At 36.8% G+C, this 14,951-nt stretch overlaps 1 protein-coding gene and 1 pseudogene across 5 annotated transcripts in view; one reads left to right on the forward strand and one right to left on the reverse strand.

Moving 5' to 3' along the window:
• Positions 1-2,008, reverse strand: part of LOC149026475 (WAT1-related protein At5g40240-like) — a 38,388-nt pseudogene extending 36,380 nt beyond the window's left edge. Inside the window, exons 1-3 of the transcript XR_016171845.1 lie at positions 1,733-2,008; positions 1,552-1,614; positions 1,299-1,412 (exon numbers count right to left, since the gene is read on the reverse strand). The product of XR_016171845.1 is annotated as a WAT1-related protein At5g40240-like (transcript). The remainder of the gene's footprint in view (positions 1-1,298; positions 1,413-1,551; positions 1,615-1,732) is intronic.
• An 8,214-nt stretch (positions 2,009-10,222) lies between these two features.
• Positions 10,223-14,576, forward strand: LOC149026476 (uncharacterized). 4 transcript variants are annotated; one of them, XM_089146777.1, is made up of 8 exons: positions 10,223-10,735; positions 11,751-11,823; positions 11,951-12,028; positions 12,800-12,946; positions 13,070-13,213; positions 13,335-13,425; positions 13,551-13,693; positions 13,827-14,576. In XM_089146777.1, exons 1-7 carry the CDS (start codon positions 10,704-10,706, stop codon positions 13,658-13,660), a joined length of 675 nt encoding a protein of 224 aa, XP_089002903.1. In that variant the 5' UTR covers positions 10,223-10,703; the 3' UTR covers positions 13,661-13,693; positions 13,827-14,576. The 4 variants fall into 4 exon arrangements, with proteins under 4 accessions (XP_089002903.1, XP_089002901.1, XP_089002900.1 ...); XM_089146775.1 differs by having other exon boundaries at positions 10,225-10,735; positions 11,738-11,823; positions 11,951-12,696; positions 13,827-14,563; XM_089146774.1 differs by having other exon boundaries at positions 10,225-10,735; positions 11,951-12,696; positions 13,827-14,562.
• Positions 14,577-14,951: the final 375 nt, after the last annotated feature.

Raw genomic sequence — 14,951 nt, forward strand, 5'->3', positions numbered from 1 at the left:
TGGAGTTGCAATTTTGAAGATTTAGTGTGGATATTTCTCCCTGCTACCGGCATTACGTGGATAATGTTTTTTGCCTACCTACTACTTGCATTCTTGTGAAGCATTTATATGGACTTTGGAGTTACAATTTTGAAGATTTAGTGTGGATATTTCTCCCTACTACTAGCACTATATGGATAGTGTCTTTAATCCTGCTATACTTATGGACTTTGTTCGTCTTCAACATTGTCGATTGTTCTCAATATTGGATGGTTCTATTGCAATGAAGAATTAAAGTTTTTTTTTAAGTTGGTGTTGATTATCTCCTGGGTGAAGTTTTCTCAGTGTTTATCGACATCTGCCATTGCTACACGATTCAAGATTGGTGCTACTTTTCAAGTTTATTCTTATTGTGCAAGCTGAAGTTTTCTTTGTGTACACTCCAGTTTGAGGGGGAGTGTTGAAGTATACGTAAATTTGAGAATTTTACTGTTCATGTGAACAGTATTATGCTATTTTTTTTATTATATTTTCTATTTCTAATGTGGGAGTCTTGCTACATAAGTTTTGGGAGTTTTTAGAAAACATAGTTTCTATTTTGGTGGTAGTTTCTATTTTCAGAACTTTCTATTTTAGGAGTTAGGAAGTTACTAAAGCTGTAATGTTTTGTTTCCTTTTTCTAGAGGACAATTACTTGTCTCTCAAGTTGTATTAGATTCATTAGAAGATATAAATAAAAGTGCTTTGTGATTCTAGACTCTTAAGCAAGAATCACGAGCCTCTTCTACTAGTTCTTCATCTCTCTTTTCTTCTTCTTCTTCTTTCTTTTCTTTGTTCAAGTTCAGCTGCTGTTTTGATTATTTAATGCTTGTTTTCTAACATACTTAAACTCCCTACAACAATTAGGAGCAAAGCTAAATTAGGGAGTAAGTCAATATAGACAATATGATGAATCACACCGACCATGCCAATTGTAGAAGCATTCATTTTGTAATGAGCTGAATGATCACTTCTAGATAAAGTATATTACTTCGTTGAGATGATCACAAGACAGCCACCCAATATAAAAGCAAAGAAACTTCTGCCGAAGCAAATTTTTACAGAAAACCAACATCATCAGATGAATTTTACCCCTAGTATAGATACTAAATAAAGGAAAATATTTTCAATATTTAGATGATTTTTTCAATATCTTATACACACAAAGGAAGACCGATATGCAGAATCAAAATCTTCCAGACAAAAAAACCTAGTTGCCACGAGTCCTTTATAGACAGATACGGAAAGCCATGATCCCTATCGAAGCAGAAATGCAGAACCTGAAAACGACGGCAAGTATGAAGGTAAAAGCAGGTGTAAGGTTGCTGATAGCCGCGGAAAGAGTAGGAGAACTGTAATTAATGCCAGTATATGCGAAAATTTGCACCAAATAACTGCAAAAGATAAAAGCAAAGAGATTCGTTCAGGTGTTAATGGCTTTGTTTCAATTACCTGTTCGAACAGAAAAAACCCATTAGGCATACACCAAAAATAAGTAAATAGAGTTAATCGTGCAAGCATGTCTTAAGGTACCCAATTAGGCCAAGAAGGAACATTTTACAGAGAAGGGAAAAGGTTATTGGACGATGAGTTGCCCTGCAAATGAGAAGACGAACAAAAGGAGACGTTAAAATTCGCAATAGGAAAAACACGAAAATTTTTGCCCAAATTGGGCTTCCATCCATAAGGAGTGCGTGAGTAAAAGAGAGTTGACCTGTGGAAGAAGGCCGAAAAGGGGAGGAGGCCGAGGGCAACAAAAGCATAGGATTACATGATGAAAATGAAATTGTTCATCCCCCTAGACATGGCTGCTTTGCTAAGTGTGGTTAAACCTATCTTGGCACACTCCGCCATCACCATCGCCGCAAATACCAGTACGTTCCATAAAGGAGAGCTCACCCTCATCTTTCTCTCTCGTCAGGACAATTGGCACTTCTGGAGATTTCATTGAGATTTTTTCTCTTCTTTTTTTTTTTCGGGACTATGGAGATTCAAATCATTCACGTATGTGAAGATGAAGTAGGACGCATGACATTACCAAAAGAAGGGTAAAAAAAAGAAGTTTCTTGCATTGCGTATTTTTTTTTTTTTTTTTTAATGAATAAAAATTTTAAATCACCACAAGGGGAACAAAGCCACCTATAAGATGAGGACATAATAGAACACATTAGGTCCCAAAGACAAAAAATAATAGATGAGACCTCAGGAGACAACAATAAGTCTATCCTTAGGACAACATTAATTAAAGGTATGCAAAAAGTTACAAGACTTAAATGAACATCTAAGAAGATAGCATTCCAAATAATATTTTTTGAGCGGAATTTGGAAGTCTATCTACGAAGATTACGCTTCCACCAAAGATGATGAACAATGGCACAAAACACAAGCTTACAATACGATTACAAATGGTAGAACCTGAAAATTTTCTAAGAATTCAAGACCAATCACTAGCAAAACCAAATGAGCGCCTCAGGCGAGGCCAAATGAAAGATAATCAGACATTGTCCTCTTAAGTAGGATAAATTATACAGCGCACCTTATGTGAATTCAAATATTTTAAGTTACCCCATTAACAATCAAATCTTTGGTCATTAAGTTTGGGTTGTAAAATATATAATGGTGGGTTAGTAAAGCGGTTAAAGACCCAATTTTCTTAAATTTTTAAATTTAAATTGTTTCCATAAAATTTTTCAAGTCTTCCTAATTATAATTATTTTCAAAAATGATTAAAGTTCGAATTTTGGTTAGTCTTTCACCGAAACGGTCGAAATTCGCGAAAGGTTGTACCATGAATATACTACCAGTACTGTGTAAGGACAAAAATACCCCTCAATCAATTTTACTTCATTTTGCTCATTAGCTTCACCCATCATCTTCTTTCATCTGGCTGAAAATTCCACCACTGCCCTTCCCTCTCTCTCTCACTCTCTCTCTAAGATCAATAGTAATAGTAGGAGTAGAGATTTAGAGATGGGCATGGAAGCTCTGAATATTCCCAGAACAACAACACCGTGGTTAACGGGGAAAATAAAGTGTGAAGATGAAATCGTTCAGTTAATCCAACCTATAGAAATCATTAGTCAAACTAGCAGTGATCCTGATTAATTTTCACATTTCGTTTGAGATCTAGGATTCGGTGATTTATGTGCTTTATTTTCTTTTAATTTTAAGATAAGATAACCAACACTGATCGAAATTCAAGTAGCATGAGCTCATTCATTGTTTGTTATTAGGCATGATAAGGATGATTTTTCATCATTTCCCTAATTGTCTCTAATTTAAAATTCTTTCATCCTCTCATTTGAATTCTTTCCATATTATTCGCTCTTCTCATTTGAATTCTTTACATATCATTTCCTCCTCTCGTTTGAATTATTATCATTCATCATTCCTCTCATTTGAATTCTTTACATACCATCTCATCCTTCCATTTCATCAGTATCCTACTCTAGCTTGATTGGTTTATCTATTAAATCATTTTCATGTATTGTATTTCCAAACAAATTTTTCCATGTATTGTATCTCTATCTTTTATATCTTTATTTTATTGTTCATAGTTACCTAACAACATGGGATGTATGATGCCTATATATTTTAAGTCATCTCATATGAAATCATTCAACCATTTTTCCCATTGAAGTTGTTTCTTAATATGGGGGAGAAATTGGTCTGTCGCTTGCACAAATCATTATATGGGCTTAAACAATCATCTTATAATTGGTTTTCCAAGCTTTCTGGTGCCCTTATTGATATTGGATATACACAATCTAAGGCAAATTACTCTCTATTTTCTCTACTTACAGAGTCTTCATCTACCTTTGTAATTGTTTATGTTTATGAAATTTTAATTGGTGTGTGATGCGTCCAAGAAATTGTCAAGCCTTCGATTCCTCAATGATTGCCTGCAAAAGAGAGTTAGATGTGGCCCGACCGTGGGGGTCGGGAGGCCACCTCCGAAGCTTAAGTCAATTCCTGAACTAATCACCAGAGCTCTGATAAGTTGCAGAGCTAAATAATGAATGCGTAAATTGAAAACGATTCACATACCTCTGGAGTGAGTGGATCACTCATTTATATAGATTTTACCTCCGATTCTCGACCGTTGAGTGAAGTTTCGATCTCTGTTAGTGGCCGTCCGATTGTTGGTTTCCTCTTAGATATTCGAGACCGCTAGTAGTTATCAATCGTGGCATGATTCCCTCGTTGTTTTACCGGTAGTTGCTTCCTACAAGTTAGCTTCATCTACTGCAACGTTCGGGAGATCTTACCGGATAGCTAACCAAAATGCGGCGCCTTTATGATCATTAAATTAGGGCCTGGTGGGTCCCTGGTTACGGTCCAACCTGGCTGAGGGTTATGAACCTTGTCCACGGGTTCGGTGCAATTTTCCTCATATCAGTGTGTTTGACACAACTGTGATTTCCAACTTAAAATCACTTATTCAGCAACGTTTCCAAATTAAAGATCTTGGTTTGCTTACATATTTCATTGGTCTTGAAGTGACACGTTCCAAGAAAGGTATTTTCGTCAATCAACGAAAATACACATTGGACATCTTAACTAATTTTGGTTTCACATGTGCTAATCCGACTCAAATTCTAATGGAACAACACCTCAAGTTAACTACTTCTAATGGTCCCTTGCCTGATCCAACACCATATCGTCGGTTATTGAGCCAACTTATTTATCTCACAATTACTCTTCTAGATATTGATCACACTATGAATGTTCTTAGTCAATTCATGCATGAGCCTCGTAAACCTCATATGGATGTTGCTAATCGTTTACTACATTATCTCCATGGCACTCCATAACAAGGGATTATTTTATCTGCTGATAGTGAGTTATCTCTTAGTGCTTATTGTGACTCAAATTGGGCAAGTTGCCCTATGACTCGAAAATCTACCACTGGATATTGTGTATTCATTGGTTTCAACCATTTATCTTGGAAATCTGAAAAACAAGCTACTGTGTCCCGCTCATCTGCTGAGGCTGAATATAGTACTATGGCTGTCACTACTTGTGAACTCATGTGGTTAGTTATATTGCTCAAAGATCTTTGTGTCATGGTCCCTCGACCAATACCTTTATTTTTGTGACAATCAGGCTGCTTTACATATTGCTGCAAATCCAGTCTTTCACGAGTGCAGTAAACACATCGAGATTGATTGTAATGTGGTTCACGATTAGGTTTGACATTGTCTTATTCAACCCACCTCCACCACTAGTGTTGTTCAAGTTGCTGACATTTTCACCAAGGCACTTGAAAAATATTTATTTCTCAATCATAGAGGCAAGTTGGGAGTTATTGACATTCACTCTCCAACTTAGGGGGAGTACTAGGCGTGATAAGGATGATTTTTCATCATTTCTTTAATTGTCTCTAATTTAAAATTCTTTCCTCCTCTCATCTGAATTATTTCCATATTATTTGCTCTTCTCATTTGAATTATTTCTATATCATTTCCTCCTCTCATTTGAATCTTTCCATTCATCATTCCTCTCATTTGAATTCTTTCCATACCATCTCATCCTTCCATTTCATCAATATCCTAATTTGGCTTGATTGGTTTCTTTATTAAATCATTTACATGTATTGTATTTTCATGTTTTATATCTTTTTTTATTGTTCATAGTTACCTAACAATATGGGATGTATGCTGCCTATACATTTTAAGTTCTCTCATATGAAAGCATTCAACCATTTCTCTCATTGAAGTTGTTTCTTAATATTTGTCTCAAAAATTTGGCTTTCAATTCCATGAATCTCACTACTTATTGTCGTTTTTTCTACGTTAATTAGTCGTCAAACCTTGAAATTTTGCTTTTCTGGCTAAAGAAATAATACTTTTTAGGAGGGAGCTCATCGGTAAACTTGAGCTTTGCAAGTTGAATTTGGAATCAAACTGAGAAAAAGCTTAGTCTAGTTAGGTTTCTGATGTCATCTGCAGAACCTTAAATTGGTTGGGATTTTCGTTTCTTTTGTTGGTTCTCATTTTTTCTCTGCCAGTTACAACAATCGGAGCCCTCAATCTGAAATTCTCAACCAACAGATTAGCAGATTCAAAGCTTACTTTTCCAATTTCCCATTAAACGTTCCTAGGGGTGTCAATTTATAGCCCAAACCGTTAAAACCGAACCGCACTGGTCCGTTATAGCCCGAACCGAACCTTAATGGGCTGTAATTGGGCTGAGGGTTGTGGAGCCCACACAAACCCGAAACTGAACCGCAACCCGTTATAACCCGTTTTGTAATTTTACATTAAATGATATTTGAATCATTATATTACCATTAGTTAGTTGGTATAGACAATTAAAAAAATTAAGCATGAATTCAAAGATCGAATAGTCATTTTATTACTTAATATATAGGTTATTGATTTCTATAGAATTGGTGGGTTTTTTTTTAAATGGAAATTGACCAATAGCAACTTTGCTTTCCATATAATTTTCGTTTTTGTTGTAGGATGCTTAATTGTTTCTTCATGCTTTTTTTTCTTACACACCATAAACCGTTAGTCAACCCGAATCTAAACTATTAGCCCAAACCGTTAGTTAGCCCGAACCCAAACCGCACCGCACCAAACCGAAACCAGCCCGAAACTGTTATTTTGCTAATGGGCTGTATTTGGCTAGGTATTTTTCAGCTCGAAAGCGATAGGTCCAACACGAAACCGCACCGTTGACACCCCTAACTGTTCATCAAACCACTAACTGGAACTCTCCCTGACGAAATACGAAATAGCAACCAAAAACCCCTCTATGCACTTGCCCAGTGACCAAAGCCATCTCTTATTTAGTCATTATTCACCTGCAATCAAAATCAATGAATGAGTTCCCAAAACCACAGACATGCACAATTTTTTCAAGCTAGATAATAGATAGAGTATAACAATGAGACAAATTCAATAAACTAACACTCATTACCCTGTTTAGAAAACAAAGATTTGAGAGCAACAGTTTTAGAGGGGGGGGGGGGCAGTGGTCAACGGCAGGGGAAGGGTAGTGGTGGGGTTTTTGGCGAGATGAAGGAAGATGATGTCACCCATCAAGAAGCAAAATGAAAGAAAATTAATTGAGGGGTACTTTCGTACACAGTATTAGGGATATATTAGATATTTTACAACCATCACTTAAAAGTCGAAAGGCTTTACTGTTAAATGGGACAACTTGGAATATTTAAATTTAAGCAAAAAGGCACCCTGTAATTTATATCACGTAAAGGGATAATCACTAATTTCAGACCCACTTAAGGGGCGCCATAAAAAAACTCAAAAAAAAAGTGTTAGGACTACATGACAAGCTCAAGAGTTGGCACGTTGGTACCCATCAGAGTTCAGACTATCTTCTATAGTCATTTGAGATTAGGATCCATGCTCACACATCTACCCATAACATACACAATATAGTTTATGCGATGACCATTTTCACCTTTTACCAAAATAATAATAATAATAATAATAATAATAATCATTTTCATCACAATGAGCAAGATGGCGTGAATTACCCAAGAAAAGCAAAAGTTGATCAGTCAACCATGTCAAAGGTACTATTTGTTTGTAAAAGTGGGGTGAAAAAAATAAACATGTGATCCCTATACATAATGGGGTGGAGGAACAAAAATATAATAAAAATTTTAAAAGTGGGCCTCACTTTGTTGTTTCTCACATTTTTTTACATAATTTCACTTATTTATAGGATTTTAATAAGAAATGGGTTGAAAAAGTTAGAATGTCACTTTAACAGATAAGTTTTCTTAAATTAAGAAACTTTGTTCGCCAACTTTTTCACCCCAGTAAACCAAACAAATCACACATTAGAATTTAATGGAAAAGTATATTTTTTTTCAAACTTTTTTCTAATTTTTTTTCTCACCCCACTTCAAATCTAACAAACAAAACGGTATCTAATTGTAAATAGCAATTTTCTAATTTATATATCCTAGTAGCTTTGATTTTTTAAACTTATAATTGGAAACCACATTACGACTTGACCAAGGATGCTTTCACGTGGAAAAAACCCTAGCAAAAGTCCCTCTTTCCCCAAACAAAAATTGCAATGTAAAGAGATGATTCCCCCAAAGCATGTACATGTTAAAAAGCAGAATTGTTCAATGCTATAGACTCCACTTGAAAAAGAAAAAAAAAAAATGAAAAGTCATTTTCAGAAGGGCTCTTAAGTGGAGCTGAATTCTTGACTACCCTTTATGTGCGCAATTAATATCACAATGCCCCCCATGTTATAAAGCAAAATATCAAGCATGTCCCTCTTGTAAAATCAGATGTTATCCCTCTTGATGATTAAACCTTTTGACTGTCAAGTGAAGATCGAAAAAGATGAAATTACCCCTCTTTTTGCGTAAAGATCTAAATGTCCATCTGTAAAATTGCCCTCTAAACCCAACGCTATATGGGTGAAGGAAGATCTTCTTCCCTTACCTTGCTGGCAATCACCACCGCCCTCTCTCTCTCTCTCTCTCTCTCTCTCTCTCGGATAAAAGAGCTTTAGATCTTCAAGTCTATGCTCCTAGCCATTATCATTTTTGCTGCTCTGAGGAGAAAGTAACGACCTACCACCAGATTTGGATGGAATGCCTGATTTATACGGGATTTTGGGGTGAGAGGCGCTTAGGTTGTTAGGGCCGTTGGTAAAAACACCCAAGAAACAACACCAATCCTTGTGCAATCCATGGCCTTCATGCTTTGCCGTGGTGGATAGGCGAAGATCATGTCAAATTTTATGGATATTTCTATCCTTGAAAAATTTTGAATACCTATTCCTAATTTTTTTTTTATAAGACGTTATCATTGCAAAGTAGGACAATGCAGACTAGTTAAAAATTTATTAGACACTTAAAAGGACAATTTTATCCTAAGGAACAATCATAATACGTAATTCCAAAAAATTGTATAAGAAGTCATTATAAAAGAAAAATATGACAATTTTGTTCAATGAAAAATTTGCCATGAATCGAAGTGCGTACTTTTATATAATATAATAGTATGATTTTGAGAAGTATGACAATATGGACTAATTAAAATTAAAATTTTATCAAAAAAATTAATGGTCAATTTTATCCTAGAGAACAATCAAACTATGCAATTTCAAATAACTATATGAGAAATCATTGTAAAAGAGAAATATGACACTTTTGTTTAATGAATATTTGCCACGAATCAAAGTATAACAATATAATCGTTGGATCTATTTATGGACATGACGTAATCTTGACGGTAGCACGACTGCAAGACAACCGAAAAGGGGAAAAAAAATCCAAGATTGAGCGGAATATTTTAATATGGAATAGATCCTCCAACAATACCATGACATATAAGGGTTTTGAGCAAAAGGATAACATAACATATACCAGGCTGCAATATGGTTGGGTTAAAGCAAATATTTCTTAGGTTGGTTCTAGACCTGAACCGGACCTAATCTTGAATTAGACGAACTTTGAAATCCTAATCAAAAAACAAAAAACAATCTATAATTTCATATTATTTTATACATTTACCAGGAATATCCTATTAAGAGTGGAATGGAATAATCAAACTAGGTAAACATCACTTTAATCATTTTCTTCTTGGAGGGTGCTCCCAATATTACTAATAAGTAAAAGTAATGATGGTTTCCAATGCAAGGTTGGTTGAGTGGTAAAGATCCATGCTTCTCAGTGGAGGGGTCTTGGGTTCGACCTTGCGGATGGCATTACATTTTCAAGCACCAGTACCAAAAAAAAAAAGTAACCAATCATTGTAAATGATCGAGCGGTTACGTTTAATTTTCAGTATTAAAAAAGCATTTCCAGTATTAAAAAAGGCAACATGGAATGGAATGAATAGGAGTCAATAGGCGCTAAGAAGGGGAAGACGTATATGAATGCTGAACCTGAAACCCGTCAGGTCTTAAAGCCTTCAGATAAAAGATTATCACCATTTCAATTCTTTCATACCTCGTTTTAGGGCCATTAATATTTTATTTTTCGGTAGAGCCATCTCAATCTCAATATAGGGTCAGCCCAATTTGGGCACCACGGAAACCCAGAGAAGAAAGGACACAAACTCATCGGATAATCAACCTTTTTTTATTTTTTATTTTTACGATTAATTGGATAACCAACCGGAACATCCGTATGTGGTACGTCACACCGTCCCCGACCCCCGCCCTACTCACGCCCTCCGATTGTCTTCTTCCGAAACTACTTTCTCATCTCCTATTTTCCTCTTCAGGGGAAAAAGAAACACTACTTCCCCATCGCATTCCGTTTATTTTTAAAGTGTTAAAAAGGTAGCATAAATCCCGGAAACCTTACCGGCACGGAGAGGTATCAGCCGTCCGTTGTCAAGCTCATGCAATCCTTACCGTTGCTAATTTAATTCTTTATTCTTTACGACCACCAATAAAGTAATGGCTTTTAGAATCTTACGATGCCAGTGGGGAGTATAGTCTCATCTGCGCTTTCTTCACTTCCTTTCTTCTCTGATCGCGACAGTGAAACCCATTTCTCCGTCGCCGACTCCTAGCCCTAACCCTTCTCCGGCCGGCGACCATTTGCCTCATCTCTTTGCCTGTTTCTTTTGGTCTCTCCAGCTTTCTCTGTCTGAAGCTGTTATGTGAAGTGAATGTACAAGTACAGAGTTTATTCAAAGTGCTTACATTGTTGATAGGAGCTGTAGCAGTGGTCCATGATCATAAGTCGAGATAGGAAGCTTAATAGGTGATAGCCCTCGTTTCAACCTCTCTTCCCTGGATTCTTTTTTCTAGTTCACTAAGGTTTATGCACTAAATCTTACCTCTCTCAAAATGGCGTAGGGAGTGCCATCTTTGTGCATTTCTGCGACCAAATTTTTTTTTTCTTTTTTAAAATTTTTTGCAGCCTAAGTTTATTATCTTCTTTCTTATTCCATTGTGCTTTGTTTACTAGCTAGAAAAACATTGTTTTAGAATAGTAGAACTTAAATTGAGGAGGATTGTGTTTTTTTCGCTCTTGTTCTTCTTCTGAGGAATTTGTGCATGATTATGACTGTCGTAGTGTAATGTTTTTATGCCACTTTGTGTTGACATGATTTCCACACCCCCACCCCCATCGGGGAGCTTAATAGTTTGTGATTTTGTGTATGACACTGATTTGGGTGTTTTTTGTTTACCCAAAAGCTCGGAGCTCCGAGTCCTGGATTCCCCCGGGGCACATGTCTCCATATCTAAAGTTTGGTCATATTTTTTGTTTCCTTCCAGACGGTATCTTCCCCTCTTCAAAACCCCTCTTCGTTGTTGGTATTGGGCTCAGCATATTCCTGATGTCGGTCTTTGTCAGAACAGTCTGGGTGCTGATTTTTGTTGCTCAAGTATTAGTTATGGCTCTGCCATGCAATATGGCGAGCAAAGATCCTTTTGTTAATGTTGATTATGAAACTATTAATGCCACTTCAAGGCGAGAATGCTTAATCTATGACCCTTATCTTAAGCAATAGAACACAAGACTACTGAGCTTATAACCAATATTTCAAAGAAGTGCAATTCATGTTATCCATTTACTTTCTCAGTTATATTAGGAGTCGATACATGTGAGTGGCTATTTTAATTCTATAAATAGATAAGCATATACATAACTTTCACGACCAGTTGAATTGTAAGATGGATATATATGTAAGGATTTGTACCAACAAAGATTTTATTGGTTCTTGCAACTAAAAATTGTAATTGGCTAACCAACGCCAAGACTTCAATTGCAGGGTTGTCATAGGTGCTGGTGACAAATTCATCTGTGATACTTTTGATTCTACCCCATGTGAATGGACATGTTGGGTAAGCATTGCTGTTGCAGTTGTCTTCATTAGAATTAGTCTTATTTCCTGACTACTCTTCTGGTGGATGTGACAAAAAATTGCAAGTGTGTTCATCCAGATGTGTTATTAACTTATTATTGATGCAGATCTTTCGGGATTTGAAGATGGTTCTGATGGTACGGATAATGGACCGAGTGAGAGATCCAGCCAGGTACCTGTTGTTGGTATGTCATTCAAGAGTGAGAATGAGGCTTACAAATTTTATAATGCATATGCAAGGACAAAAGGCTTTGGCGTGAAGAAGTTGCAAGTGGACCGTGCTCGTAAGGATGGCATCCAGGGGGAGGCCGTTAATCGAGTATTTACTTGTGATAAGAAGAGGATGAGAGATGATAATTACAAGGGTTACCGAGATAAGGAGGTCCACTATCAGGATACAACAAGGATAGACTGCAAAGCAGCCATGCAGATTAAAAAATGCCCTAGTGGCTGGGTTGTCACAAAGTTTGTTGAGGAGCATAATCATGAACTTGTTCCAAGTCTATGGTACTTGCAGCGTACTTTTGGCATACTCGTTCATATTGCTAAAGAGTCAAAAGAGAGATGCAATGTTGCAGTGGATTGCCTAAAAGAAGCCATTCAGAAATGTTCTCGTATTGAAGTAAGGTCCAATGCTGACCTTGATGCAAATCAAGGAGGTGGACCAAATAGCCAGCAAGAGAGTATTAGATTTATAAATTTTGATTATACCAGCTTCTCTGATCCAGCAAAGACAAAAGGCTGGCCAACCTCCTCCAAACCTAAAGCATGGTATTACCGACATGCATCTAAGAACCGCAATAAGTGCCGAAACTGTGATGAACTTGGTCATAACTTGAGGACATGTCCTTTGGTCTGTGGTTTTGGCTAGTTCATAATGTTTGTTCATATGTTTGTGTATATCATTGAAAACCGAACAGTCCAATTTATTATTTTTTTGTTTGGATATTTTGCAGCCTCTAAACCCACAACGTTTGAAGTCTTGGAAACCTGCAACATGGCCGGCCAACTCAACACCCAACGCCTGGTATGACCAAGTGAAGAACCGAAACAAGTGTGGGAACTGTGACGGACTTGGTCATAACATGAGGACTTGTCCCTTGGTTTGTGGATTTGGGTGCTTTTACATCTGTATTGTCTTACCTGGTATGGGTGTCATAAACATTGTGTCATACATGATCCTAATATTCCTTCTTCTTCTTCTTCCTTTTTTTTTTTTGTTGCAGCCTCCAAACCCACAACGTGACAAGTCTGGCAAGGCCATAACACAAGCCACCTCAAAACCCAAAGCATGGTATGACCAAGTCGAAAACCACAACAAGTGTGGGAACTGTGATGCTCTTGGTCATAACCTGAGGACGTGTCCCATGGTCTGTGATATTGAGTACTTTCCATCAGCAACTTTTTGACCTACTCTTTTAAGTTTTATGTGTACCAACTTCTTTGTATCATATATGATCCTGATCAAATTTTCTTCTGTGTTCCTTGCAGCCTCTTAACCCAGAACGTAGCAAGTCCCAGAAACGGCATGCGACCCAATCTCCCTCAAATATGCAGGGCACTTCTACAAGCCATCGCCAAGGTATCAGAATAGTTGCTGTGAAATACAAATAAATTGCTGATATGCTTATGTTTTGTATTTTTTCTGTGGTAGCTCCAAATGCTCAAATATTTGTCGAATGCTTTCACCATGCTTTAATTATGCAGGAGACTTAAGAAATGAATTTGGGATTGATTCTCGGGGAGTTGGGGTCTTGGCAACGCATGCCACATTGCAAGCTTCCTCGGTAACAGTTTGCCACCCTGGGAACAACTAAAAGCTAGTCCTTGTGGCTGCACACACTCAATTGGTAATGTACATGAGCATGTACTTTCATGATATTTATGGACATTGTTATCTACCGAGTGTCTTGAATTTAGACTGGGGTATCTCCATTTTGCGGTACAACATTACCAATCAATTAGTTTGTAACGGCTTTTCAGGTGACACAAAGTTCAGAAAGAAGGGGGAGGCTAAGTGCCAATGAAGTAATCATTTCACATAGCTGGTTGCCTTGTTGGTTCACCAGAGAACAAAAAGAGGATAACTTCGTTGTCAGTTAAACTCAGTTTTAACTTGATTGTTTGTTGGTTTTGCTTCTTCCAAGTTGGTCAATGAGTTGAGTCGAGGGTGTGTCATATTTTCAGTTGTTCGACTGGGTCTCAGACTTGCTTGATCTTATACAGTTCGCTGTCGTTGAACTGCCTGTATTATTCGGTTGTGCAGTTGAATTCAGTGTTGAATTTAAGAATTAACAGAGCTATGGTTTTACTTGTGATTTTTCAACCTCCTATATATCCGTGCAAGCACTAGTCACTTTGTCATATCGTCAACGCTTGATGAAAGGACGCAGTAGAATTATGTAGTATGATTTTGGATATTCTGTGGTCTTGCTGTTTCTTAAATTAGATGCATCAAGCAGTAGAATTATGATGATTCAAATCAAGATTTTTCTGGTACCCCATCTTAAAATCACAAAAATCAAACAAAGATACTAGAGCAATGCCATATCAGATTGCTTGTCTCCTTGTAGTTGGATCTCCAAGTTTTTGGAATGCTCTAGTATACTAGTATGATTTTGGATATTTTGTGGTCTTGTTGTTTCATAAATTAGATGCTGTAGAGTGTTGGCTCTTAGGTATTTGTTGATCATTATTACTATTGATGTTCAGACACGAAGATCAAATTTTCATGTGTTTTGCAGGCAAAAACTTGGTTCAGGTGATTGTCTTTTTTTTTTTTTTTTTGGTTCAGGTGATTGTCGAATTGCCTGTTACTGGTTTTTCCAACTAAGATAGTGCACCCTTTTGGTGTTATATAATCTTTTGTGTTGTATAGGCTACAGATGTTGATAGCTCATCAAACACAATATTATGCGGTGGTAACAGTTGATATTTTATAGCCTCTAAATGCTGCTTTGGGTATCTAAGCTTGCTGAAATGGTTGGTTAAGCTATTGTAAATTGACTTGCATTGTAAATTGTAAATTGTCCTTGAATGCAAGTCAATTTAGGGTAATGCTGCTTTGGGAATCTAAGCATGCCAAAGTGGATGGTTAAGTTCCTCGGC

This window comes from Hakea prostrata, chromosome 2, assembly GCF_041222555.1.
Source record: "Hakea prostrata isolate BN-2017 chromosome 2, UWA_Hpros_2, whole genome shotgun sequence".
NCBI classification, from domain to species: Eukaryota; Viridiplantae; Streptophyta; class Magnoliopsida; order Proteales; family Proteaceae; genus Hakea; species Hakea prostrata.